The sequence below is a fragment of the Xyrauchen texanus genome, chromosome 45 (genome assembly GCF_025860055.1).
Source record: "Xyrauchen texanus isolate HMW12.3.18 chromosome 45, RBS_HiC_50CHRs, whole genome shotgun sequence".
In the NCBI taxonomy this organism is placed as follows: domain Eukaryota; kingdom Metazoa; phylum Chordata; class Actinopteri; order Cypriniformes; family Catostomidae; genus Xyrauchen; species Xyrauchen texanus.
The window spans coordinates 19,186,814-19,212,526 of NC_068320.1; the positions used below are offsets into that span (position 1 = coordinate 19,186,814).

The following is a 25,713-nucleotide window of genomic DNA, read 5'->3' on the forward strand; positions in this document are numbered from 1 at the left end:
AAAAATTCTGTTCATTTTATGGTAAATATCAGCAGCTGTGGTTGCCAGAAATTAAATGGAAAAATACAGTGACCATGATTCAGACTTTACGGGATGTAATTTTGATGCCTGTATATTTTACGGTTCACTACCTTTTATATCATGAAATGATATGAACTTAAGTTTACTAACCTTCTGGAACTTTAAAAGTCTTCAAAATGTATTGCTATTCACCATAGTTACTACAAAAGACCACATACTGACTTAAGTTAATCAAGAGTGACCCTTCCAGGTGCATTAATACACATTTAGAGACAGCACACAGTGTTACTCACACAAAACACTATCAGGCTCATTGGAGCCTGCAGCTGTACGGCAGTATGCACTGTGTGTACCATGAGCGCACCGACTGACCTGAGAAATATTTACTCTCAGAATATTTCACCAATCTTGAAATGTGTCTCGTATTTCTGTTGGCTGTTTAAAAGAACAAGCAACGGCCAATTTGCAAAATAATATTTCTTTTGAGTCAGTTCATTTCAGTGAATTGGTCAAAAGGGCTTGAAAAACAGTCAATTCGTTCAGAGCTCTCTCACTGAATCATTTGTAGCGGTTTCTCACACAGCAAAACAGTATCAGGATATTTACGAATACAGCGCTGGATACAGTGTAAATGTACATACAGTTAACTGAAAAAAAAGTCTTTTTTAGAGGTAACTTTGAAAAACTTCAGCTATAGTGCTGTGTCATGTGAACAAGGGGCTGTTCAAACTGAACTTGTTTTTGCGTCCGCTCGTGCTGTTTTTCAGTTGTTTTCCATGTAGACATTCGCTAGTCACCAGAATTAAACAATTAATTTTGCAACAACAACAAAAAATCAAATGCCCCCAGATCCCCCTAGATATAAGGTTTTTTTAGGCAGATTTCTGTGCATACCCTCAGATTAAATCCTGCAGGCGCCCATGATCAGTTTAACAAATGTGACACAAAATGATGCAATAAACATTTAATAAACTACATAAAATATAACACAGAATAATCCCAATGTACATAACTGATATGAAAAATAAGAAGAAACATAACTATTCCCATAAAATTTAATGACATCTGATGGGTCATGCAGGAACTTCTGGGAACCACGATTATTGTTTTTTACTGTAATTTTAACAATAATTAACTGTTAAAAGTTAATGTATTATCTTGTTTTACCATTATTTATGATAAAATAATACTTTTTACATCTAAAAAAAATATATAATAATTTTGCCATAAAATTACATGTATTTTTTGTAAATATATATAATATATTATAATTGTTTACTGTAAAAGTTACAATTTTTTTACTGTAACATTTGATATACTTCTACCGTTAAAATGACAGACATTGTTTGCAATATAATTGTAATTGTATATGTAGGCCTACCCTAAAGTTGAAACTATTCAATTACATACAGTAGGCCTATGTATTTGTTTTCTGATTGTTCCTCTCTGATTGGTGTCTTCTCTATTTAAAGTTTTAAGATCATCTCAAACATGCTACTAGCCATTTTACACATATAATAATGCATTAGTCCTTCCAGAATTCATTGCAACTGCTGAAAAGACAGTTTCTAGTCAGCAGTCTTGTTTTTACAGACAATAGAGTCAAGTAAAGAAAGTAAGTGAATAAAAAAAAAATAATGTTTTTACTCAGAATGGGACAAGGCAACTTACTTAGAGATACTTATAATACTGATATAGCCATGAACAGCCTTTACAGATTAATAGTTTGCTGTATTTAATCTCATGAAACGAAGGGGCGGGCTGTTTTTGCATTTCCTCCCCACATACTGCGTTGACCCTCCGCTACTCCCGCGCGAACTGGACACACACTTGCGGAGCAACAAGCCTCACTGTGGGGAAAATACCTTTATTTGCGTTTCGGATCTTGCGTAGGCGCTGCCTTTTAAGGTAAGTTTAAGTATGTTTGTTTTTATATACGATATACGGATTGTGACTTTTGTGGCTGTCCCAAACACGGTATAAAATCAGGTGGTTTTAGGAAGAAAAAAAAAAGTGTGACATCATACGATTCTGTTTCTATTTCTTACGCTCATTAATGCGGAAAGTGTGGAAAGATTGTAGCAACTGGAGTGCGAGACGCTGATCACGTTTTGTGTAACGCAAACAGCAAGGCCAGTGTCTGGGGGAGGAGAGAGTATCAGATACATTGAATTCACGATGTTATTTATTTATTTATTTATTTATTTTTCTCGATAAGCCACCATGGCTCTCTTTACATGTTGGGGGATTGGAGGGAAGAGAAAGAGAAAAACATCCTGGATTTTAATGGTTTAAATATTCAGAAGAGTTGTTGCTCATGGTGTTTAATAGAGGCGACAAGCATCCGTGGGTTTTGAATCAATTGACGTCTCTCGGTGATAAACCGAAAGTAAAACGCAGGATAAATAGATCACAGAAAGGTTTAAACTTTTAAATGAACTTCCATTAAGTTCATATACCTGAAACTATCTGATCTGTATTTTTGTGTCGTTACAGGGATAGTTCACCCAAAAATGAAAATTCTCTCATTATTTATGACTTTCTTACATCTGAATACATACGAAGATTTTCAGAAGAATATCTCAGCTCTTTAGGTCCAAATAATGCAAGTAAATTGTGACCAAAACTTTGAAAATCCAGAAAGAAAGCATATAAATGTAATCCATAAGACTCCATGGTTAAATCCATATCTTAGGAAGCGGTCCAATACATTTTGGGTGAGAACAGACCAAAAAACCCAAAACAAAATACAAACAAACAAATTTTTGCCTGTGTATCTTGCCATTGCAGTCTCTAAGCTTGGTCATGATTTCAAGCTCGATTATTCCTAGAGCTTGACGTGTTCGAAGATTGCAAAAAAGTTGTTACATTCTGGTCTTTTTTCACCCCTTGTTTCACAAGACATGGATTAAACAACTGGGGTAGTATGGATTACTTTTATGCTGCCTTTATGTGCTTTTTGGACCTTCAAGTTTTTGGTTACCATTCACTTGCACTGTATGGACATACAGAGCTGAGATATTCTTCTAAAAATCTTAGTTTATGTTCTGCAGAAGAAATAAAGCTATACACATCTGGGATGGCATGAGGGTGAGTAAATGATGAGAGAATGTACATTTTTGGGTGAACTATCCCTTCAGTGTAAATTATGTATTTTTGGTCTAAAAGAGTTCAAACCTATTAAACAAATATAGTGTTGAGTAGTTGAGAAGAATAGACTTCCCTAAAATTCTTAAAACTCTTTGTATACTTTCTTTGAATTCTTGAGGGTAACCCATAACAACACAGCCAAAGCCACTGGTCTGTCGCAGAGTGGGCAGCAGGATGAATGTTTTCTCTTCATGAGATGAGAATCATGAGATGAATAAATGCAAATGTACTTAATTCAGAATTTAGGTATATTAAATATTTAGCTTCACATAGATACACATGGAAAGTTAAATTTATCAAAATCAGAATATCAAACTAGTACCTACGTCTGTATTCGGAATCCATCATCATTATGAATGAACTATATTTACTGTTCAGTGAGGGTAGATAATCCTTTAGACAAAAAGCACTTTAAGTGATTACTTCTAACACACAGCAAGGACTTTCTCCATACATTTACAACACTTGATCAGAAAATCAATAAGTCCCCCAGTCATTCTATCCAATTTATTTGTGTGCCTTACCATGGCTTGTTCTAAGGGTCTAAGGGTCTTGGTCGTTTCGCCCCAGTCAAATGGCGAAATGACAAAGTTGAACCCCACACCCACTCCACCCAAAAAGTCAAATTGCACTCACCCCACCAAAGATCATATCCTAGTATCGGCCCTGTGCCTCAGCATCCAAAATTGTATGGGGGTGCCCCACACAAGTGTCACAATATATCAGAGCATGTGCATATCCACTAGGCCATGTCTCTGGCAGAATTTTTATAAACCAATGAATAAAGTCTAATTCTGTGTTTTGGAACAGAACGTGTCAGTCACCTTTCTAATCTTGTGCTGCTTTCAATATACCTGAGATTTTTAAAACTAGCTCTGTGGGTTGGGGCGTGTGTTGTTTTGTGTGCTTGGTTGCGCTCTCAACCATTTCAAGCCAAACACCCTCATTTTAACAGCCGTACATGGCTGCGGTTTTGACAAGAGACGCCTCCACACTAGGCCCTGAGACAGCATGTTGGTTGTCTCCTGCAGAAACCCAGAAACCACAGCTGTTAATTAACATGTCACAGAAAAGAACAGCGTTTGACTGCCATCTTTCTGAGAGCCTGTTTATGCCCTTGTCCACCTCTTCTTCCTCTTAATTTTTAATTTTTTATTTAGCTACATTAATACTCAAAAGAGTATTCTTTTTATAATCCTCTCTCTTCTCACCTAACAGGAAAGATGAGCAGCATGTATAAGGATGAGCAGGATGACTGGATAACAGTCTGTCTCAAGTACCTCCTTTTCATTTTCAACTTCCTGTTCTGGGTGAGTCTGAAATTCACAATTGTTGAGTTTAAAGACCACATGAAGTCAGAATTAGAATTATGTGGTTTTTTTGGTCAATGGGTGTTTGTTTTGAGGTTATCTATATGCCAGTGTTCTCCTAAACATTGACAAAATTAACTTCTGCAGATTTGCACATATCAAATTCACAGACTTTCTCTTCCGTGCAAATTTAAGTATTGATGACTCATGTTGCTCTATACAGATTTTTGTCCAATCAATTGCTCTCTAGAATGAGAATGTACCTCCTACTGCGAATAACCTGCAAGCAGCAAGTAAAAATTCATAGATTTGTATGGTAGTATTTGTTGTACTGGCTTAATGCTGATTTTATTTGATTTGAAATCTGTGCATGAAAAGAAAGTGCATTATGGTAATGACAATAATGTGCTTAATCGTCATAAATATAATGTCACAATGCAGAAGATTTTCATTTTTTTATGCAAAATATTAATATTTGTGTTGTTTTGATTTTGGGGTGAAATATGACCTACAAATCTTTGTGAGGTTTACCTGTGAGCGAGAGAGTGCAAGGACAAAAGATGGCGACGTCCATCCATAACTTTGATATTAGTCTTAATAATAATTATAATAATAAACTTTATTAAGCCTTTAAAGGTAGCTTCTCAAAGCGCCTTACATAAAAAAGAACAAAATATAAGAATAAAAAGGATAAAGAAAAGACACAATATAGTCGGCATGATGAACACAATATAAACGTATATCTACACTCACTGAGCACTTTATTAGCAACACTATGGTCCTAATAAAGTGCCTGACGTGGTCTTCTGCTATTGTAGATCATCCACCTCAAGGTTTATTGTGCATTCTGAGATGCTGCTACTACAATTGTACAGAGTGGTTATCGGAGTTACCGTAGCTTTTCTGTCAACTCAAACCAGTCTGGCCAACAAGGCATTTCCATCTACAGAACTGCCGCTCACTGGATGTTTTTTTTTTTGACACTATTCTGAGTAAACTCTAGAGACTGTTGCGTGTGAAAATCCCAGAAGTTCAGCAGTTACATAAATACTCAAACCAGCCCGTCTGGCTCCAACAATCATGCCATGGTTGAAATCACAGAACACATTTTTTCCCCATTCTGATGGTTGATGTGAACATAAACTGAATCTCCTGACCCATATCTGCATGATTTTGTGCATTGCACTGCTGCCACTTGATTGGCTGTTTAGATAATCATATGAAAATATAGGTGTACAGTGTTCCCAATAAAGGGCTAATTAAGTGCACAGTATATAAAGAATACAAAATAAAACAAAAACAAAAATAGATTTTTCATTAAAAGCTTTCCTGAAATAATATGTTTTAAGATCAGATTTAAATATGCTAAGAGTCTGGCTTGTTCTTCTCTCTCTCTCTCTCTCTCTCTCTCTCTCTCTCTCACACTCTCGCCTCCACATCTCACTTCCTCTCTCTATCTTTTTTTCTCTTCACACCCACCTGTGCCTCAGCTTAGAAAGTGCAGCACACTCTAGGGTTGAAGTTGCTTTTCAAAAACATTAGTTGTGCTCAATGAGAAGAGAAAAACCTGCTATTTGACTGAAAGCATCTCTCAGTATAATGTATTTGATTGAATTTATCTTTGTGTACTGAATGCTCCCTTTTAATTCTGACTGTCATCTTTTAAATGTTGTGCAACGTGTGCTGTAGAATCAGACAGAAATCCTGGGCCTGAGCCCAAGAAAGACCATTCCAGGAGATGATTTAAGAGCCACACCTTCAACCAGAATGCAGATTGCTTTTCATTTGTCCACTCCTTTAAAGCATAAAATCTAAAATATAGATCTTTTTTTTTAAATTATTATTCTTTTTACCTTGTTTAGGTAAAGTTTTAGATTAAAAAAAGCTATGATGTAAAACAAAGATTAAATATTTAAGATACTGCATGATTTCTAGTTCACTAGCCAAATATAAACAATTTGTGACCTGGGCCGTGTAAACTTCATCGTACAAATGGTTTAGATTTCCTTGCTTCAATTGAAGCACATTAGATGCTCTTTGGAACATTCTCAAATCATGTTGGATAACATATGGATCATCAGGTTTTGCACAAACATGTGAATCCATGTCAGCTCAAGTGCATGCTGTTATTGAAGAAAAAGGGGTACCAAATACTAGAAATTCTTAAAAAATTATGTCAATTTTTTTATGTTTTAGTGTTCTCTCAAATTAATAATAATCTAATTTGTAGTGAAAACTGTTGTATTAAATTAGAAAATGATGCAAAGTGAAAGCATTGTCACTATCAAACTCAGACTTTTGGACCCCACTTTATATTCAGAAACCCTTAAACTCAAAGGGGGGTGCTATATCGCAAACTAATAATTAGGAATATGGGGTATCATTTGAAAGCTTAGATTCTGAATGTTTCATAGAGTACCATCACTTTTGTATTTATCTTACATAAAATAACAAAATAATTGCTTAAAACATCCGCGTCTCAAATAGCGCAACCTAGAGGTAATGTGGTAGAAATATTAATATCAATATTAATGTCTTTCACATAGCACTTAAATGGACAAGTCATTAATCAAATGAAAGTTATCATTCTCAGGAATGTGCCTTTACAGTTTATTTTGTTGCCCTAATACCACAGTTCAAAAGATTATCAAAACAATCACAAAGTGAAATATGAATTCAATAAGACAACAAATACAAACAAATCTTTTATGCACCAATCACTGCTGCTGTAAGGACAAAGTAGCCACAAACTTTATATCTGCTGCTCTTACCTAAGGTAGTTTTCTAAAAAATGAGAAATTTTTTACTTGTCTGTGAGCTTGCTGGGGTGAATAATCCAATGTTATATCTTAGATGTCATGCAAAAAATATGCAGTCCAGCAGGATAAGCATGCTAAACAAATCTATGCTATTGTTATATGTGATAAAATAAAATAATATTATCGCAAAGGGGAGGATTTCTGCTCTCTCATTACACAGATTGAGCTTCTAGTCCACTCAGAGGCTGAGATATTCTATGAAACACTGGTGGTAGTGCATGAACTGAAAAGTAGTCTGAACGTCTATGGACGAGCACATCTGTGAGGACTGAAATGTGCCACCTACATTTCAGATATGCATTTTGTGACAAAACATTTTTTTTTCTAGTACTTGTTATCATTTAGTGGAATGAAATAATACTTTTTGCTGGGAGAATTAGATTTATCCTTGTTTGTATTAGTCCACAGTATGTGTGAATAGTGAGCTTTTACATTTCAGTGTGAAAAATGTAAGGCTTTAGCCCACAAATGTACCAGAGCTTAAGGGGTTAACTCCTAGTAAATAATTTAATTCTGTACTTTTAGTGAGGACAAAATTTCTACTTTTTAAAATGACCACTCTTCATAGGCAACTGGACAGCTTGTGTGGTGTGCAAGCAGCAAAGGGACTGGAGAGGGTCAAAAGGACTCCAGGAAGGTTTTTGTTTGAGTTTGGCAGTGGAAAGTGTCAAATAAATGATGGGAGACCTGAAGGAAAGAGCCCATATTGGAATAGGATATATCAGAAAAACATATATATGTCTGTGTGCATTTTTGTATGAATTGAGTATTTACTTTGTACAATACCTCTGTGGTGGATGATTAACCTGCACTGAAATAACAGGCTAAATGCCTGTGTAACAGTTCAAGGATGGGCAAGGAGGAGGCGGGAACTGGCTGAACAGTCAATGTAAATTTTAATCAGAAACTTAACTTAAAACAAACATAAACATACACAGAGACACATGTCCAACAATCAGCATGTCTCTCTCTCTCTCTCTCTCTCTCTGAAACCGGCATCTCTGGCTGCTAGATTATTAGCACCAGCCATGCTCCATCACGGCCTGGCCATGCCCTCCTCCTCATCACAGCCTGATTATTGAGTCATGGTGGAATAATGATAAGCCTGCCAAATCATGAAAAAACGGTTTATCATTTGATAAAAACTTGTGATTTTCTCACTAGCTTCCTCATTACTTTTCTTTATTTATCCTCAGCCGTCTGTCTTTTTTATCCTTGATTTCAAGACAACATTTTAAATATATTGTTGCTATAATTGTTTCAAATTAAACAGTTGTTCCAGGTACAAAACATGTTAAGCTCTATCAACAGCATCTCATGCTGTTGATAACAACAGAAAATGATTTGGTAAAAAACGAATAAAAACTTATTTATAGCAATGCACTTACAAAGGAAGTCTGTTGGGCAAGGCATTGTGAAGATATAATATTCTGCAGAGAGGTTATTAAGCATTTCTGTCCCACTAGTCTCATCTTAAGTAAGAGATAATGTACAGTCATCTGGTTGTTCTGACTGCTCATTATCCAGCTTATTACAAGACTACTTGCCAAATAAATAAATACATGGAAATGAAACATTGATTTGCGTTCAATTTATTCCATTCGCTTACTTGTAGAGATTGCCGAGTGATCCAAGATAACTTGCAAAACCGGTCTGATACATCTTAATCCCCAGATGTGCGGTTGTTACTCAAACATATCAGACCACTAGATGGCACCATTACCCATTTAATGGCTGTGTATTATGTTATAATTGTGGCAATGTTTTTGAAAACATTGTGATTTTAACATATATACCAGTGCAATCCAAGGCCCTAAAGACTTCCATTGTAAGTGCTTTGCTGTCAATTCAAATGTTTAATGCAAGATACCTGTATGCTATCAATAGAGCTTACATGGTATTTAACCACAGAGTATAATATGTCTTTTAAAAGTAGTGTTTCTTATGTCTTTTAGTCTCGCTCTCTCTCCCTCTCTTAGGTGGGCGGAGGGGTGGTGATGGGTGTCGGGATCTGGACGCTGGTCGACAAAGGAGACTACCTGAGTCTTCTGGCATCCAGTACATTCGCTGTGTCAGCCTACATTCTGATCCTGGCAGGGGGACTGGTCATGGTCACAGGCTTCCTCGGCTGCTGTGCTGTCATACGAGAGCAAAGGAGCTGTCTGTCCACGGTAAAGAGGAAGTGATGGACGAGAAAGATCAGAGGTCCACTCTGCGAGGGTTTGATTTAATAACGTCTACATATTAAAATTACATCAAGAATATTTTTGAAATTTTATCCATTATGATTTTACTCATTACTAGATATAATTACTTTACATGCCCTGTCTATTTTTGGTCACCTCTGATGGCCACGTACTAATTCAAGGTGGGCAGCACTGTGTGCCCATAGACAAAGCAGAACAGACTCCAGGGGCAGCCCTGACAAATGAGCTGACAGGCATCTGCTTTCTCTCCATTTTTTTTAAAAGATAGGACAGTGTGTGTGTGTGTGTGTGAGTGATTGAGAAACAGAGAGAGGGAGAGAGAAAGAGAGAGAGAGAGAGAGAGAGAGAGAGAGAGAAGAAAGGTTGTGACTGCTACTGCAGCAGTGCTATTTTAGCCTGCTTTCACTCAGATGTATGATTTTATGAAAGAGCGCCACCTCTGTAGGCATATGTAATGAGGATACACTCTGGTTTGTGCTTTTTACTGAAGGTGATCTGAATTCATTGCCTGACATTTGCTTTGAAAATATATACATTGTATGCACAAACAACAGCATCACACACAGCTGCCAAAAGGTTAACAGCTGTTTGGTGCACTGTATTGTTTGAATAACCTTGAATAGGTTCACTTCATTTGCTTTAGATGTGTCAGCACTTATGTTGGTGTTTATATAAATAACATAGCACTTCATGTTCTTTGTTTGGTGCACTAGAAGATAAAGTATGTGCGGTGGGTATGGATGTTTGTGTGTGTGTTTGTTTGCTTGCTCTAATGGCCACAATTTACAATTAAGCTGTATTTGGTTAAATTAGTAAATGCATTACAGAAGGTATAATAAATGAATAATGAACAATATATTTTTACAGAATTTATTAATCTTTATTCTCATTTATAAAAATATATTTTTGGATTGTTGGTTTATGTTCATTCATAATGCAGTAAAGGTGTCATGACATGAGCAACCAAATTTTCCTTTATCTTTTGACATATAGAAGGTCATTGTCCTAAAAAACACCCTGTAAGTATCAAATCCAGCCCGATCTCATGACAATTTGTACATAATTTACGAGTTAGCAATTTGTTTGGTCTCGCATGATGTTGTTCACATAAACTTGTACGACTTCACGTGCTTATTCCCGGATGTCTGAAGCGGAAGTAAGAACGAGTTCCATGCACAAGGCGTTATGGACATGCCTATTAATATTATGCCCTTACCCAAACCCCTTATCTAAACCTAACCATTCAGTAGAGTGTGTAAACAGAAGCAAGTAATTGTCGCATATTATATGGAAATGATGTCCTGCAACGTCATTGGCTGTAGATAAAGTTGTGGGAATTTAAACAAGTGCAGTCACACGATATCATATGAATTAGCCAAATTTAGAAAACCTGTACATATCCTGATGATTTCGCCATGAGTGTGTGTTGTTCAGAACTCAACCTTCCTCCTCACTGCAAAAAGAGCATTTGTTAAAACCAAGCTGACAAAACGTTCCTGTGATGTCACACTGTTGACATGTAGACATGTTGAAATGTAGACATTTGCATCTGACTGCCTCCACGACAACACATTTTACCTTAAATCGCTGCTGTAGCCCGCCCAGCAACTGTGAGCTGTGAGTTGGCAAGTGGAGAGAGCAGGTCAGTAAAGAGCAGAGAGCCAATCATAACAGTGTGTGTGTATTGTCAAGTCTTAAAGGAGAAGAAACACCAAAACTAAGTGTTTCTGACAAAAGTTCAGATTAAAGGTGGAAAATGGTGTCACTTGGGTGTGTGGTTAAGTTTACAGTCTCTGTGTATAATTTGATGTGTGTGTGTGTGTGTGTGTGTGTGTGTGTTTCTGTTTTTAGTTACTTACATTTTTAAGCTGATAATTAGTGATAAAGGAACTAAAAACAGAAAGGGAGAGAAATGTTTTTCTCAGGGTATATATTTTGTTGTTGTTGTTCAGCTTCAATTATTTTAATATGCAATTAAAAACAAATGAGGGATGTTGAAGTGAATTTGTAAACAGAAAATAGGTTGGTGATTGTCAGAAAATCATTGTTCTGTTGAAAATGAAAATATTTCAACCATCCTTCAAGATGATTTCCAGAGTCAGATTTAAGATTGTTATCATCTCTTTTTCTCCCTCTCGTTCTTTCTCCCCTGTAAATTGTGACATATTATTCAGTTTTCAAATTTTTTGTTTTTATTTTCCTCTGAAGAAGAAATGTCACTGTGTGTTTTATTTTAATCTGTCAGGAATCTCTGACAGATTAAAAGACTTTTAAGTTTCTCTTAAAAGACTCTAAAATACTTTTAAGAGAAACATGTGTGTGTCTTCTTTTATTTAAAAAAACTTCTTTAAGTTGCAACATAGAAAACAAATTCTCATTGATAACTATGATATTAGCATTTTAATATCAGTATTTATTCATAAATGTGTATAGTGTTTATGTATGTTAATATGCATTTGTTGTATTTGTTATAAGTCTTTGCTTATTGGCTTTTTGTTTTATTTCAACAGTACTTCTCGTGTCTGCTTCTGATCTTTCTTATTGAGCTGGTGGCTGGTATACTGGCCTATGTGTATTACCAGACGGTAAGTGAATTTACTGTACACACACATTTATGTGAAGTCTCATTATCACCTGGTATTAACATCTTATGATCTGATCCAATGCTTTATGCATCTGTAAGCAATGAAGGCACGTCTACTCACCTAACACTGTATCATTATGCCAAATCAAGGTGTTTACATTTTTTTTTTTTTACATTTAGATGGACGTTAATAACAGTTCAATTGATTCACTATTTGTGCGAGCTCCGCATCTGAAATGATGTTTTAAATGTACATTCTGGAGGAGCTTGTTCTTCTAGACCTGCCAACCATAGACTGTATATACATATATATATATATATATATATATACCCACACAGTTTAAAAGCAGCTGCTTCTTTCGCACCGGTGACAGTTCTTCTTCATGTCAATTGATTGTATGTACGGAGATTTGCATACCCCGAAATGAAATCCTGCAATCGCCCTTGTCTCTAGGACAATATATATACGAACAAAGCTGTACAGAAGAACAAACTACAAATTGCTTTTATGATGGATCTAGTATTAGCACCATACCAGGCTTGCACATATGACACAGATGAGAAATGAGACACTGCTTTCTGTCTGCTGTCCCCCTCTCAATATCTCTCTTTTTTATTTCTTTGTCGATTTCCCTCCCTCTGTCTCTCACCTTTTACAGCTGAGTGAAGAACTAAAACAGCACCTTAGTGAGACGATGACAGATAACTACGCCCAGCCTGGGAAAGAGAGCATCACTCAGTCTGTGGACAGACTACAGCAGGATGTGAGAAACTCAAAATCCCAGCATGTCTATGCCACTGGATGAAAAATAGTTTTTGATGTAGTTATCACAATTTTCAGAGTCAGTATAGAACATGTTGTTTAATTAGAACAAAGACAAAATTACTGTGGCAGTATCATGGTACTGTGATGGTATCAGATGTTAATACAATGGTACTTTGATACATACCATGGTACTAAATGATTGGTATTTACATTGTACTCCAAGGTACTTCAAAGTATATCATGGTATATACCCAGTAAATCATGGTATTGATCAAACAAAAAAATCGTTAGATTTCTAAATATAGAAACAGACATGAAACGAACATGATTGTACCATGATAGCGTGTCAAAAAACTTGATTTTACAATAGTACTTATTTATGATTGAAAGTAGAAGAGTATGTGGATAGTGAAAAAGTGTTGTTCACATTTTATTGCATTTTTACAAGATGGTTACCCAACATGAATGATCCCAATTGTGAAAAATCTTGTTTTTCCTTTGTTTGATATATGAAATCATTGTATTGTCATCAACTCTTTAGTTCAAATGCTGTGGGAGCAACAACTCTTATGATTGGAAAAACAGTGTATACATCAAATCCCAAAAGGCAGAGACAAGGTTGGTCCCGGATAGCTGCTGTAAGACCATGACCCTTCAATGCGGGAAGAGGGACCACCCATCCAATATTTACAAAGTGGAGGTCAGTCTTGCATTTATGGAAAATGCATGTTTTACAAAAAATGATTGTCAATTTTATAGTGTTCATTTGTCTTTATTTGATTTGCTTGACAAACTCAGAACCTTAAATATTCCAATGGGGCTATGTAAAAGTGCTGTGGTGCTACAGAGTAACTTTTTAAGATGTGAGACATAGCTGTCCCATGATTTTATGCTTCCCCATTGTCTGTGGGAACTACAATATGCATGTGAAATTCATGAAGTGGTTAATATGCCCCATGGGAATAATTTAGTATTAGAGACCACATCTGTGAATGAGGCAGGTGCAACCGAGAACAAATATGAGCTTGTGAAGTGTGGGGTAACACTACAGTTAATCGTTGCCAAGCTCTCAGTATATTTTTTGGGAACTGGCCTCCTGTATTTAAAAATTATATATTATGAAACTGGTTTTACTGGCCTCTTGTGAGACATTAGTTTAAGCCAGTAAGTGATATGTTGTGGCTGTATCCACCCAAGATCCACTGAGGAACAAAAAAAAGAAAAACAAAACTGAAAAAAAACTTTAACTGAAATTCTTGAGTCTCATATGACAAATACAATATGAATTGATGCATGGTAAAGTGGTTGATAATGCTGTGGTCTCTCACAGGGTGGCTGTATAACTAAGCTGGAGCAGTTCTTGGCTGATCACTTGCTCATCATTGGGGCTGTGGGAATAGGTGTGGCCTGTTTGCAGGTAAGCCACTCCACCTCAGGTGAACTGTGCTGTTAACCCTTTAAGTTTGGATGGCCAGCCGGCAGGCCCGTGATGAACTAAGATCAAAATGTTAATAACTACGGTCTTGACCAACACAAAAAGTTATCGTAAAATAATCATAACGTAAAATATCAAATACCATTACTTAGAGGCGTGCCCACAAACAAAGTGTTTGGGTGCATGTATCAAAAGAAAACACACAAAACCAAATGTGCACATAGCATCTGCCTATCTGGCATCATTCTATCTGGCTACGATCATGTTTGCTCTCCTGGATCAGATGATGCCATCGGAAATGTATCAGTAGTGTCATGGAATGCTAAATCAATCGGATTGGGTTCAGATTGCTCCAACGAGTGAAAGTCCTCCATATTTGGGCAGTGAGTCATGTTATCAATCTCTCTAATTGCATATGGCCACCAGGAGATGGCACCAAGTACATGACACAGACAGAATGATGACTCAAATGGCACAGAATTAAACTAAAATCATGTCTGCATGCTTTGCAAACCTTTAGTCATTGTTATGTTTGCATGTGTAATAACTTTTTATGTACAATAATATTTGTTTGAAGAGGCTTTTGGACACTTGGAGACACTAGGATAAATAATTTTTGTAATGCTAGAACTTTTGATTACTTTGCTATATAAACACAAAATTAACTCACAGGTGACATGGTTTGGAACAAAACCAAAGCAGTTTATCGGAGCTACCCTGAAATATATAATGTCAAATCAAAAAATAAGAAAAAAGTTATTTCTTTGCTCATGATTCTTTGTGATTTTCCTGCAGTTTCTTAGGATGAGAGTCACAGAATTGATCATAATCTACATTTAAAAGTGTGTAAAATTTTCTTTAAAATGATATCAAACATTTGACTTTCCTTGTTTTCCTAGTTTTTCTTTTGTCAAGTTATAAGCCTTTAAGTTTTGGGTGTGCCACTGAAACAGGAAATCTTTAAAAACACCCTCAGAGCTTAAATGGTTAAAGGAATAGTTCACCCAGAAATGAAAATTATGTTAAAAAAAATGCTCAAACACAAAGACTCTTTCTTTCCCTTTGATCACAAAAGGAGAATTTCATGCAGCTCTTTTCCATACAATGACAGCTTTTAGTGACCATGGCTGTCGAGTTCCAAAAAGAACATAAATACCATTAAAGAACCATAAAATCAATCCATATGATCCCTAGTCCTCTGAAGTGAGGAACAAACCAAAATTGAAATAGTAATTCATAAAAATTCAGCCCCTCTGCTACAGCACTTAAATCTCATTTTCATGATTCTTACAAATCTCTCTTAGTGTTGTAAAAAAAAAACTGCATACAGTTTTGAAAGGACAGGAGCATAAGTACTTAATGACAATTTTTTTTTTGGAGGGGGGGCTATTCCTTTAGCAACTTGGAACATTTGTCTAGAACAGTACATGGTCATTGATTCATCACTGTTCATCATTCATTAATCCTTTTTTAATGTTTTTATTTTTGTAATTAAAGCATTAGTATTTAATTTGCTGCCCAACTCAATTCAAAGTACAACCTGCGTAGTATAATAAATGTTTTGATGATTATGGTATGAAACAAAACTTATAGAAATGGTCAGGACAACGAATCATTGAGGTCTTCTGAATTAGTTCAGTAACATAAAAGCCTTACCTAAAAGCTGATGCAATGGCCTGTGGGGCAATCGTTTAATGGACTCTGTGTTTACATTCAATCGGTAATGCACACAGGCTCTGTTGAGCTCTGCCTATTGGGTAAAAATAGGTGGAGACAGCATGCAGGTCTGATACAAAAAAAAAGAGATAAAGAGCTCTTAGCTTAAAGTGCAATTCTCACCTGCATTTACTAAAGGGTGCAAATGGCCATCGATCTGTTTACTTTGAATAAACTCAAGTGGAATGGGACTCAAGCTCAGACCTCATATTGATTACCTCTCTGAGCTGGGAGTGATATATTAGAACCATAGATGAGTTTTATAATTAAGATTGTTTAATCTGTGTGCAAATATTTGTTTGTTGTCAGGCATAGATGGATTTTGATTAAGTTGTGTTAGGAGATGAAGAAGTTGGATCTCAATTTTAGAAGTTGGGATAATGTGTATTCTAAAAAGTTTTCAACTTGGGAAGTAGTATGTAGTGTCCAATGCATAGTACATTGTGTGGAATAAGCGGCTTATGGTCTAAACCACTTAATAATTAGCCTTAAAATAAACAAATGACTGTCAATTGAGTTAAAGGTATAGTTCACCCAAAATGAAAATTCTCTCATCATTTCCTCACCCTCAAGCCATCCCAGATGTGTATACATTTCTTTCTTCTACAGAACACAAACAAAGATTTTAGAAGTATATTTCAGCTCTGTATGTCTATACACTGCAAGTGAATGGTGACCAGACCTTTCAAGAATCACATAAAGGCAGCATAAAAGTAATCCATAGGACTCCAGTGGTTAAATACATGTCTTCAGAAGAGATATGATAGGTGTGGGTGAGAAACAAATCAATATTTAAGTCCTTTTTTTACTATAAATGTCCACTTTAACATTTGGAAAGTGAAAGTGGATATTTATGGTAAAAAAGCGACTTAAATATTGTTTTGTTTCTCACCTTAAGTGATTGGATTGCTTCAGAAGAAATAAATTAAACCACTGGAGTCCTATGCTTTACTTTTATGCTGCCTGTGTGATTTTTGTAGCTTGAAATGTCTGGTCACCATTCACATGCATTGAAAGGACCAACAGAGCTGAGATATTTGTTCAAGTAGATTAAAATGACTGTCCATATTGGAAAATTGTTGAACACTTCTAAAACGGTTGTGATCCCAGTAACAAGACTTTAGCTGCTGGTCATGTGATCATTTTACCCTGGAAATGTGAATCTGGATTGATTAGGTGGCTAAAAATAAGTCCTGTGTTGAATTAATGCAATGATTTTACAGTAAAAAGCCTCAAAGTGGCCTGAAGCAGCTCTCTAGAGGGAGCACTAATTAAATTTATTCTCGTCAATGATCTTCCATTATAACTGTCATTATGCCAGTAAATACAGTGCTGCTACAATATGCAGGGGTCTAGAACATTCGCAAATAACAAATTGTTTGGGGTTATCTTTTCTGTGTAATCCCAGCAATTGATATATGTTATATGGCAACCATATTCGTAATGCCTCCAACCAGCTATTTTCAGTCATGCAAGAACAGCTCCTATCTACATTAATGGGGAAACTCCAAAACTGTTGGTCAAGATTAGTCTGACAACAATGATATCATAAATGTAGCTTCTTTACTGCAAATTGTGCAAAAAACAGCTATTATTCAGCCTGGTACAGCTAATGAGGATGCACATTTTAGAGTAAATTGACAGGTGATGTTTCTTATAAAAAAAGGTGATTGGCTCTTTCAACTATTAGTCGGTTATTCTATTGCTACACCTGCCTATATATGTACGAGTGACCTGTCTCACCCTTATGTCTCTAGTTGTATCCAGCTTGTGTCTATGTGTATCTGTTTCTCTTGTGAATATCTTTGGCTAAAGAAAGCACTTTGAATAATTACAATGTATTTCAGGAATTTGTCATTTTTGCCTTCAATTACAGTATATATCTTAGTTTTGTCTTGGTTTATGTCTATTTTCTTTGTTTCTGTGTGCTGTTTGTGTGTGTTTCCTGTACCTGTAGCTAGTGGGAGCAGTGCTGACTGCCTGCTTTATGTATCTGCTTTATAAAGAAGAAGAACAGGACTTCTCTGATGCTTGATTGGATAGTACCACTTTTTTGACTCCTGAACAGCTATGTGAGGAAAAGGTTGACTGTATTTGTGCTTGTGTTTGTGTTAGTGTGCATGCTGTTGTGGCATGGTCACCTCATGCCCATGCTTTCTTTGAGACTTATGTGTAAAGCTTGAAACTCTGGTTTGGCTGTTTGGCATGATACCAGTAGACATGCTGAATAGTGCATGGCAAATGAGAAAAATCCACTGCTAACTATTATTAATTCCACAGCAACCAAATCATATCATTGTGTATATGGGGGTATTTTACATGTATGTATATGGTAGACACTTCTGTCCAAAGAAATGCATTTAAAGTATACATTTCATCAGTAGCATATGCATGTTTTCAGGGAATCAAACACATGATTTTAGGGTTGCAGCGCCATTCTCTACGAGTTGGGCTACAGGAACAGGTCATGTAATGAGCAATTACATTTTCCTAGATCTTTTGATATACTGTAGGAACATACTGTAAGTTTCTGAAAGCAAAACCTCTTCCCCAGTCCAAAAATAACATTCATTGAAACTAAGCTACAGAAATTACTCTTTGAATTTTCGCAACATTTTTTTTATACTTTATATAGACCTTTTACCTGATATAACCTTTTAGCTGCAACCTGCTGTGGGACTCCCAGTGGGCCCGATCTATTTCTGGCATCTATCTTCCTGTCTATTGTATCTCTCCTCCCTGTGGACACAGACTTTTGGAAAGGAGAAGTGTCAAATGTGTCAACAATTCTGCTAAGAGCTGCCCAGAAAAGACTGCACTTTCTTTGTATAGGCCTGCTGATTGCATACAAGTCTTGTCTCTCGATTTATTGTCTGCTATGCCTTTTTCCTGTGCAGTTAATCCCCATTTTCCTTCAGCTTTATTTTCCTCTAGAGAAGCGTTAGAAGGACTGAAATACAGCTGTAACACTGCTCCTCACTTAGTGCTTTATGACATAGAAGAGATTTGCATGATAAGACCAGGCTTCTTAAAGGGATAGATCATGCAAAATTAATATTCTGTCATATTTAGCCAAATATTCAAGTTATTATTTTTAATACAATAAAAATGAATGAGGACAAGGGCAGTTAGTTCCAACAATGACAAAATAGCATGGGGTACATATGATTTATGCTCTATATTCTAAGTCAACAATACCAACATACTGTCAAAAAACCCTAAAATTATTGTAAAAATTACAATATAAACAACTTTACAGCTCAAATAATGTAAGCGCTTTTGTAATATTATAAGCTTCACATTTTTGCCTTTTAAGCCTTTCAAAAATTGTCCCCATTCACTTCCATTGTAAGTGAATTCTTTTTTTTAAAGAAACGCACAAGGCAAAATTATTTTTGTGGTAATCAACATTATGCCACAAATGCTGTCGATTGAGCTTAACTTGTACAGAACCAGGAACATTCCTTTAAACTGCACTGTTGCACTGTCCCATTTAAGGAAGTTTTTGGGAACAAACGTTATGTCTATTTATAAACGCATCCCATTTTAAACCGTAAGAGGCAACCTAACAGTCTTAAAAATGACTTCAATATATATTTGAAACCGTGTCCATAACCATGTCTTGAACATTGGTTATTGGTCTTGAACATTTTCACGGGTATCACGACATCACGGGTGTTGATGTCACAAATATAATGGTCCTCTTTTGTCCTTTAATATAGTAAAGGCGCCGAATGCAATCGTTTTCTGAATAAAGGCTTGAAATGCAAAAAAGGCCCAAAATTTTATAATTTTTGGTTTTAAAAGATACATGTATTTTTAAGTTCACAAAGTACAAGGGAAAATACTGTTTATGCATGGCTCGCAATTTGCCTGTTTCAGTCATCTGAAAAGATAAAATAAAAGTTTTAATTTATTTTCATCACTGATGTATTATGTAAAATGACATGACTGTGTCAGCTGGCTAGAAAAAAGAAAATACACAAAATTATTTACTTGCCTCAAGTTGTCCCTCTTTCCCAGTAGAATCTTAACACAATATTTTCTTCACGATTCCTAACTCTGCTCTTTATACTCCTAACTCCTGCTCACTATAAACTGTTATTCTATGGAATAGAGCTGCTTAAAATATCTATTTTTATGCTCAAAGAAAAAGTAACAGAATGTGGGTTTTGAACAACATAAGGGTGAGTAAATGAGTGAGTAAAAGTCATTTTTCCATTTTAGGTGAACTACTTTTAGGTGGCTTTTTTAGCACAAACCTGACAAGACATACTCAAAATAAAACTCTTTTAATAGAAGACGCTGTACAGGGAGATGGAGATAGATAGGAGATATCTAAGAGATAGGAGATGCTGTACAAAATTCTGAATGAATTAAAGACATTTAGAAATTATTTAGAAAATCTTAAATTGATTTTAATTTATTACCTAATGATATTTGCATTAAAAATAAATGACACTGCCCTTGTCAAACCCTAAAAGCACAATAGAAGACACAAGTCACAGGTCTTCACATGTTCTATTTTTTATCTGTGGGTGAAAACGCTCTACTTTCTAAAAAGCTTCTTCAAAAGCCTGCCAGATAACCACTTTCATTCAGTTCCTTTATAATATGCACACATTCGCTCTGTCTTAAGCCTGATTCGCTGAAAACTGCTCCGTTAATTTTTTCACATTCACAGTTATGAATGACATACAAATCACGTACTGTACATGACATATTTTCAATAAAAAACAACGAATTTCGCCAAATGATGAATAGCAGCAAGGATATCAATTAATGGGTTTGGGGGCAATCAGGCCATATCTGATTATTGGGGTAAAAAATACTCAAAAGTATATTGTGGTTACGGCCCTGTTTGAAACCTCTAAAAACAATCATAAACCAGATATCCTTTCTGACTGCTCTTTTGCAGATTAACCAATGTAAGGTGTACCCCCCTGCCCCCCTCCCCCATTAAAGTAAATGCATTAATAAGGCAAAGAAATACTGCCATTAAACTGAACTGAAAGCTTTCGTTTATTTCTGTGATGGTGGGATGAATGAGGCATGCTTTTAGTGGAAATGATTGCCCACTAAATGTTTTATTTATGTCCTAGCTTCCGATTTGTCTTCAGATGTACTTTTTCCAACTAAGAGTGATACTGATTCACAAATTTTTAGGTGTTGAACCTGACTGCTTTTAAAAGAAAGACTATTTTTGAGTTTTTAGGCGTTCGGTAGATTAGTGAGATTTTAGGCATATACGGTGACCCCAAAAAGTATTTTGGCACTTTTGCCACACTTAATGTACACTGAGCGTACACTGAGCTCTTTATTAGGAACACATGTACACCTACTTATTCATGCAATTATCTAACCAGCCAATCATGTGGCAGTAGTGCAATGATAGTAGTGCAATCTGCTAATTCAGATACGGGTCAGGAGCTTCAGTTCATGTTCACATCAACCATCAGAATGGGGAAAAATTAGATCTTTGATTTCAACTGTGGCATGATTGTTGGTACCAGACGGGCTGGTTTGACTATTTCGGTAACTGCTGAACTTCAGGGATTTTCACACACAATATTCTCTAGAGTTTACTCAGAATGGTGCCAAAAACAAAAAAACATTCAGTGAGTGGCAGTTCTACAGATGGAAACGGCTTTTTGATTAGAGAGGTCAACAGAATGGCGAGACTGTTTCGAGCTGACAGAAAAGTTACAGTTACTCAGATAACCACTCTGTACAATTGTAGTGAGCAGAATAGCATCTCAGAATGCACAACACATCAAACCTTGAGGCGTATGGTCTACAATAGCAGAAGACCACGTCGGGCACTTTATTAGGACCTATAGTGTTCCTAATAAGTGCTCAGTGAGTGCATGTTTTTGCATTGTATAAAACAATAACAAAACAAGTGGCCACTGTTTTAGTGTATAATAGCTTTTTTACTTATTTTTCCCTTGTTTACAACAGCTGCATGAAATATCCTGTTGAATTTTCTTGCTTTGTCACAAACTTTACCCTAAGAAATGTGCCACAGTCTCCCAGAAACTTCTTGCTGTGAATTAGTTTATAGCTCATCTACTGGCACCTGGAAACACTTAAAAGCTAAAAGCTGTTTTGAAATATGGAAATGAATGGTTATGTTTAGATTAACTCTCTCTTCATTATGAGAGTTAGCATTGGTCTGACTCTGCCTACACGCTGTAAACTACATAAACACAGGCTTGCACATTCACACACACATGCACGCACGCATGCACGCACACACAAACACTCCCACACATGCTAATTGACCCAATTACAACACTGCTACCATAACGCTTCTTTTCACCTCAGTCTCCATAGTAACTGTACACTGCGTGCCTTCTTCAAGCCTTCTGTAAAGAGAGTTTCAACACCTGCCACAAGGCGATATATCAGACCATGTCAGTGCTTTCAAAGGATTATTTTAGGACTGAATGATTCAAAAATAAATTAATTATATATATATATATATATATATATATATATATATATATATATATATATATATATATATATATATATATATAATTAATATATGTTATATATATATATATATATATATATATATATATATATATATATATATATATATATATCATAATTTGACATTGTTGGAGCTCTGTTTATGGAATGTAATGCTTGTCATACCCTGCCTGATCCCCCATATTGAATTTTCTCATTTAATAAAATGTGTATTATCAGTGCATTATCAAATTTGTATTATCAGTGCATGTAGTTACAAGATTGTATTAAACCAGAGAGATAGTCCAGTGATGTTTCCCACCAAGCTGGTTTCCACTGGTCAAGCTGGTCAGGGTTTATGGTTTTATAGGTTTTTGGGCCCTTTTCGGATGATCATGCTGGGAGACCAGCTGGCTCACCAGTTAAACCAGCTGAACACCAGCTTGGCCAGTCAAGCAAACCACTTAGCTGGCTTCAGGTGTTTTGTTATGTAGCCCATGCTTCATTATTTTAATGTGTAGGTTACTTTTATCACATATTTATATGAAATCTCAATTATCTGTGTGCCCTTGTGTTTCAGATATGTGGAATGGTGTTCACATGTTGCCTCCACAGGCAAATTAAACTGGACCCATACTGACCGCTCAGCCACTTTACATACCCTCCTGACACTCCAACACACACCGACATGGCCTTACTACTGTGCTCACCTTCAACTGCATGAGCAAACATAAGGCTTAATGAAACATTAATGTAAGGGCTTTCTTTTAACATTTGGCAGTTTTTTTCCCAAAGGGGTATTCAGACATCCAAATATCTGTTCTACTGTATAAAGCCTTTATTGAGACTATTGTTGGTGTTGCCTCCTTATGATACTAATGATACTAACTCTTTATAACTTTATACTCTTTATAAAGTTGTAGCATAATGCCCTAGTAATGTACTGTAGATATAAAGGAAGCATTCAGAAAATGCCTTGGAAGATACCTGCAGTCATTTAAATGTATAAGAGACATTCAGTAAAGGCCTTAGAAGACATTTATTTTTTTACCATTATGTAAATTCTAATATACTGTATACCCACTGAATGTTTTTTTTTTTACTATGTATTTTCTATGATTTGGTTATTTTAAATGTATATAATGCGCTGCTGTGGGAACCTGCTTAAAGTGATAAATACGTAAACTGGATCTATCAAAAAATGCTTTACAAGAGCATTCATGAATATATTTTCCTAAAAAAAAAAAGAAGAATATATTATAAATGAATGACAAGCATGTTTTTTGCCAGGTCTTGTTATAGTGCAGAAGGTGATCATATTCTAAAACAATTGTGGAAAAGGCTACTAAAAGGCTACATACAATCACAACTCGTTCATGTCATAGAAAGGGACACTTAATATCCCTTAATATTGGCCTTATTGGCCTTGAAGCAAACAGGTGACAAAGAAAATTCTGTTGATTTATATTTTCACGTTAGACACATAAAAGGATGAAGATTAACTAAAGATTGAATATGATAACGTTTTTGTCAAATCTGTGGATCAATACTGTAGTTTTTCCTGTCCTTAAATATTATAACAAGGGTTTAATTGTTGCATATATTGCAAATTCTGCTCCACTTTATGTCTGATTATCTGATATTAAATATAGATGTCCTCCATCTTGAAGGGATAGTTCACCCAAAAATGAAAATTCTCTGATCATTTACTCACCTTCATGCCAGATGTGGGTGGCTTTCTTTCTTCTGCTGAACACAAAAGAAGATTTTTAGAAGAAAATCTCAGATGTAAGTGAATGGTGGTAAGAACTTTGCAGGTCCAAAAAGCATATACAGTAAAGGCAGCATTAAAATAATCCATACGACTTCAGTGGATAAATCCATGTCTTTTGAAGCGACACAATAGGTGTGGGTGAGAAAAATATAAATATTGAAATGTTTATTTTTATTATAAATTCTCCTCCATGGCCAGTAGGTGGTACAAAGAATTTGAATTACCAAAAACAAAAGAAGAAGAAAGTGAAAGTGGAGATTTAGATTAAAAAAAGGAATAAATATTGATCTGTTTCTCACCAGCACTTATCATATTGCTTCTGAAGATATGGATTTAACCACTTGAGTCATATGGATTTATTTTATGCTGCCTTTATATGCTTTTTGGACCTTTAAAGTTTTGGTCACCATTCACTTGCATTGTATGGACCTACAGAGCTCAGATACTTTCAGCAAAAGAAAGAAAGTCATACACATCTGGGATGGCATGAGGGTGAGTAAATTATGTTAGAATTTTCATTTTTGGGTGAACTATCCCTTAAATCCACTTTTAAGATGCAGAGCAAATTTTCCTTTCTATTCCTGGTAGTCTGGGGGGCCAAAACACTGCCTTTTGAGAACTAATGGAAATATACAGATTGAATACAGGCTCATGCTTCTCAACCAGGATTTTGGAATAGTATACTTACAGATTGGAGCTTTTAGTGAACTGCCTTTTAGGGTCACATCATAAGATATTTGGTTGATGTAGGGAAAAGATTGTGCACTATTGCATTGCCTCACACACAAATCACAGCTGCTAAATCTTAATGTAGTTGCCACAGCAACGTCAGCCTTGTTGAAATTCAATGTTATTTGGGGAAATGGCTTTTCACTTGAAACAGATTATTTAATTTAACATTCTTTATCTGCTGTACTGATTACCATCTGTAATCCTATTGCTTTATGCAAGTGATAGATTATTCATATTTGTAAATTGCAGTTAAAGCATTGTGCGCAAATAAACAAGTTATCATCTGAGCTGCAAGACGTGAAATATACATAATGGAAATATCCCATTAGTTGTGATATAATTGCTGTTGTATGCAGTCTTTCGTTCGAGCACTGCTGCGTATCTTTACATTGAATTTTTTTTTCCTCCATTATATTAAATCACCAGTTGCTCTGATAAAAATGCAAGTTTGTTTAATAAATTATTTGCCTTAAGACTATTGCATCATTTTGAGGGCAGTAGGATAATTACCTCCAAAATGTCATTATGTTTGATGCATGTTTGTAGAAATTGTATGCCTTATTAAAATGTAATTTTACGGTTTGTTGCATGCATTGGCACACTTAGGTCAGTAGATGGAGACAAACACACATGGATAAACTTGCTTCTACTGTGGGTTTCTAGTACATGAATGTCAAATCTATCCGGTCCTTCTGTGCTTTCTTTTAAAGGAAGTAAAAAAC

The 25,713-nt window shown here is 35.7% G+C and overlaps 1 protein-coding gene across 3 annotated transcripts; it reads left to right on the forward strand.

Moving 5' to 3' along the window:
* The first annotated feature begins 1,808 nt into the window (after nt 1-1,808).
* Nucleotides 1,809-25,432, forward strand: tspan11 (tetraspanin 11). Of its 3 annotated transcripts, none has more exons than XM_052118954.1 (9): nt 1,809-1,929; nt 4,390-4,481; nt 9,280-9,471; nt 12,018-12,092; nt 12,751-12,855; nt 13,399-13,557; nt 14,188-14,274; nt 17,966-18,091; nt 23,066-25,432. In XM_052118954.1, the coding sequence occupies exons 2-8, from the start codon at nt 4,395-4,397 to the stop codon at nt 18,041-18,043; spliced, it is 783 nt and encodes a 260-aa protein (XP_051974914.1). In that variant the 5' UTR covers nt 1,809-1,929; nt 4,390-4,394; the 3' UTR covers nt 18,044-18,091; nt 23,066-25,432. The 3 variants fall into 3 exon arrangements, with proteins under 3 accessions (XP_051974914.1, XP_051974913.1, XP_051974915.1); XM_052118953.1 differs by having other exon boundaries at nt 17,966-18,080; XM_052118955.1 differs by lacking the exon at nt 17,966-18,091.
* The last annotated feature ends 281 nt before the right edge of the window (nt 25,433-25,713 follow it).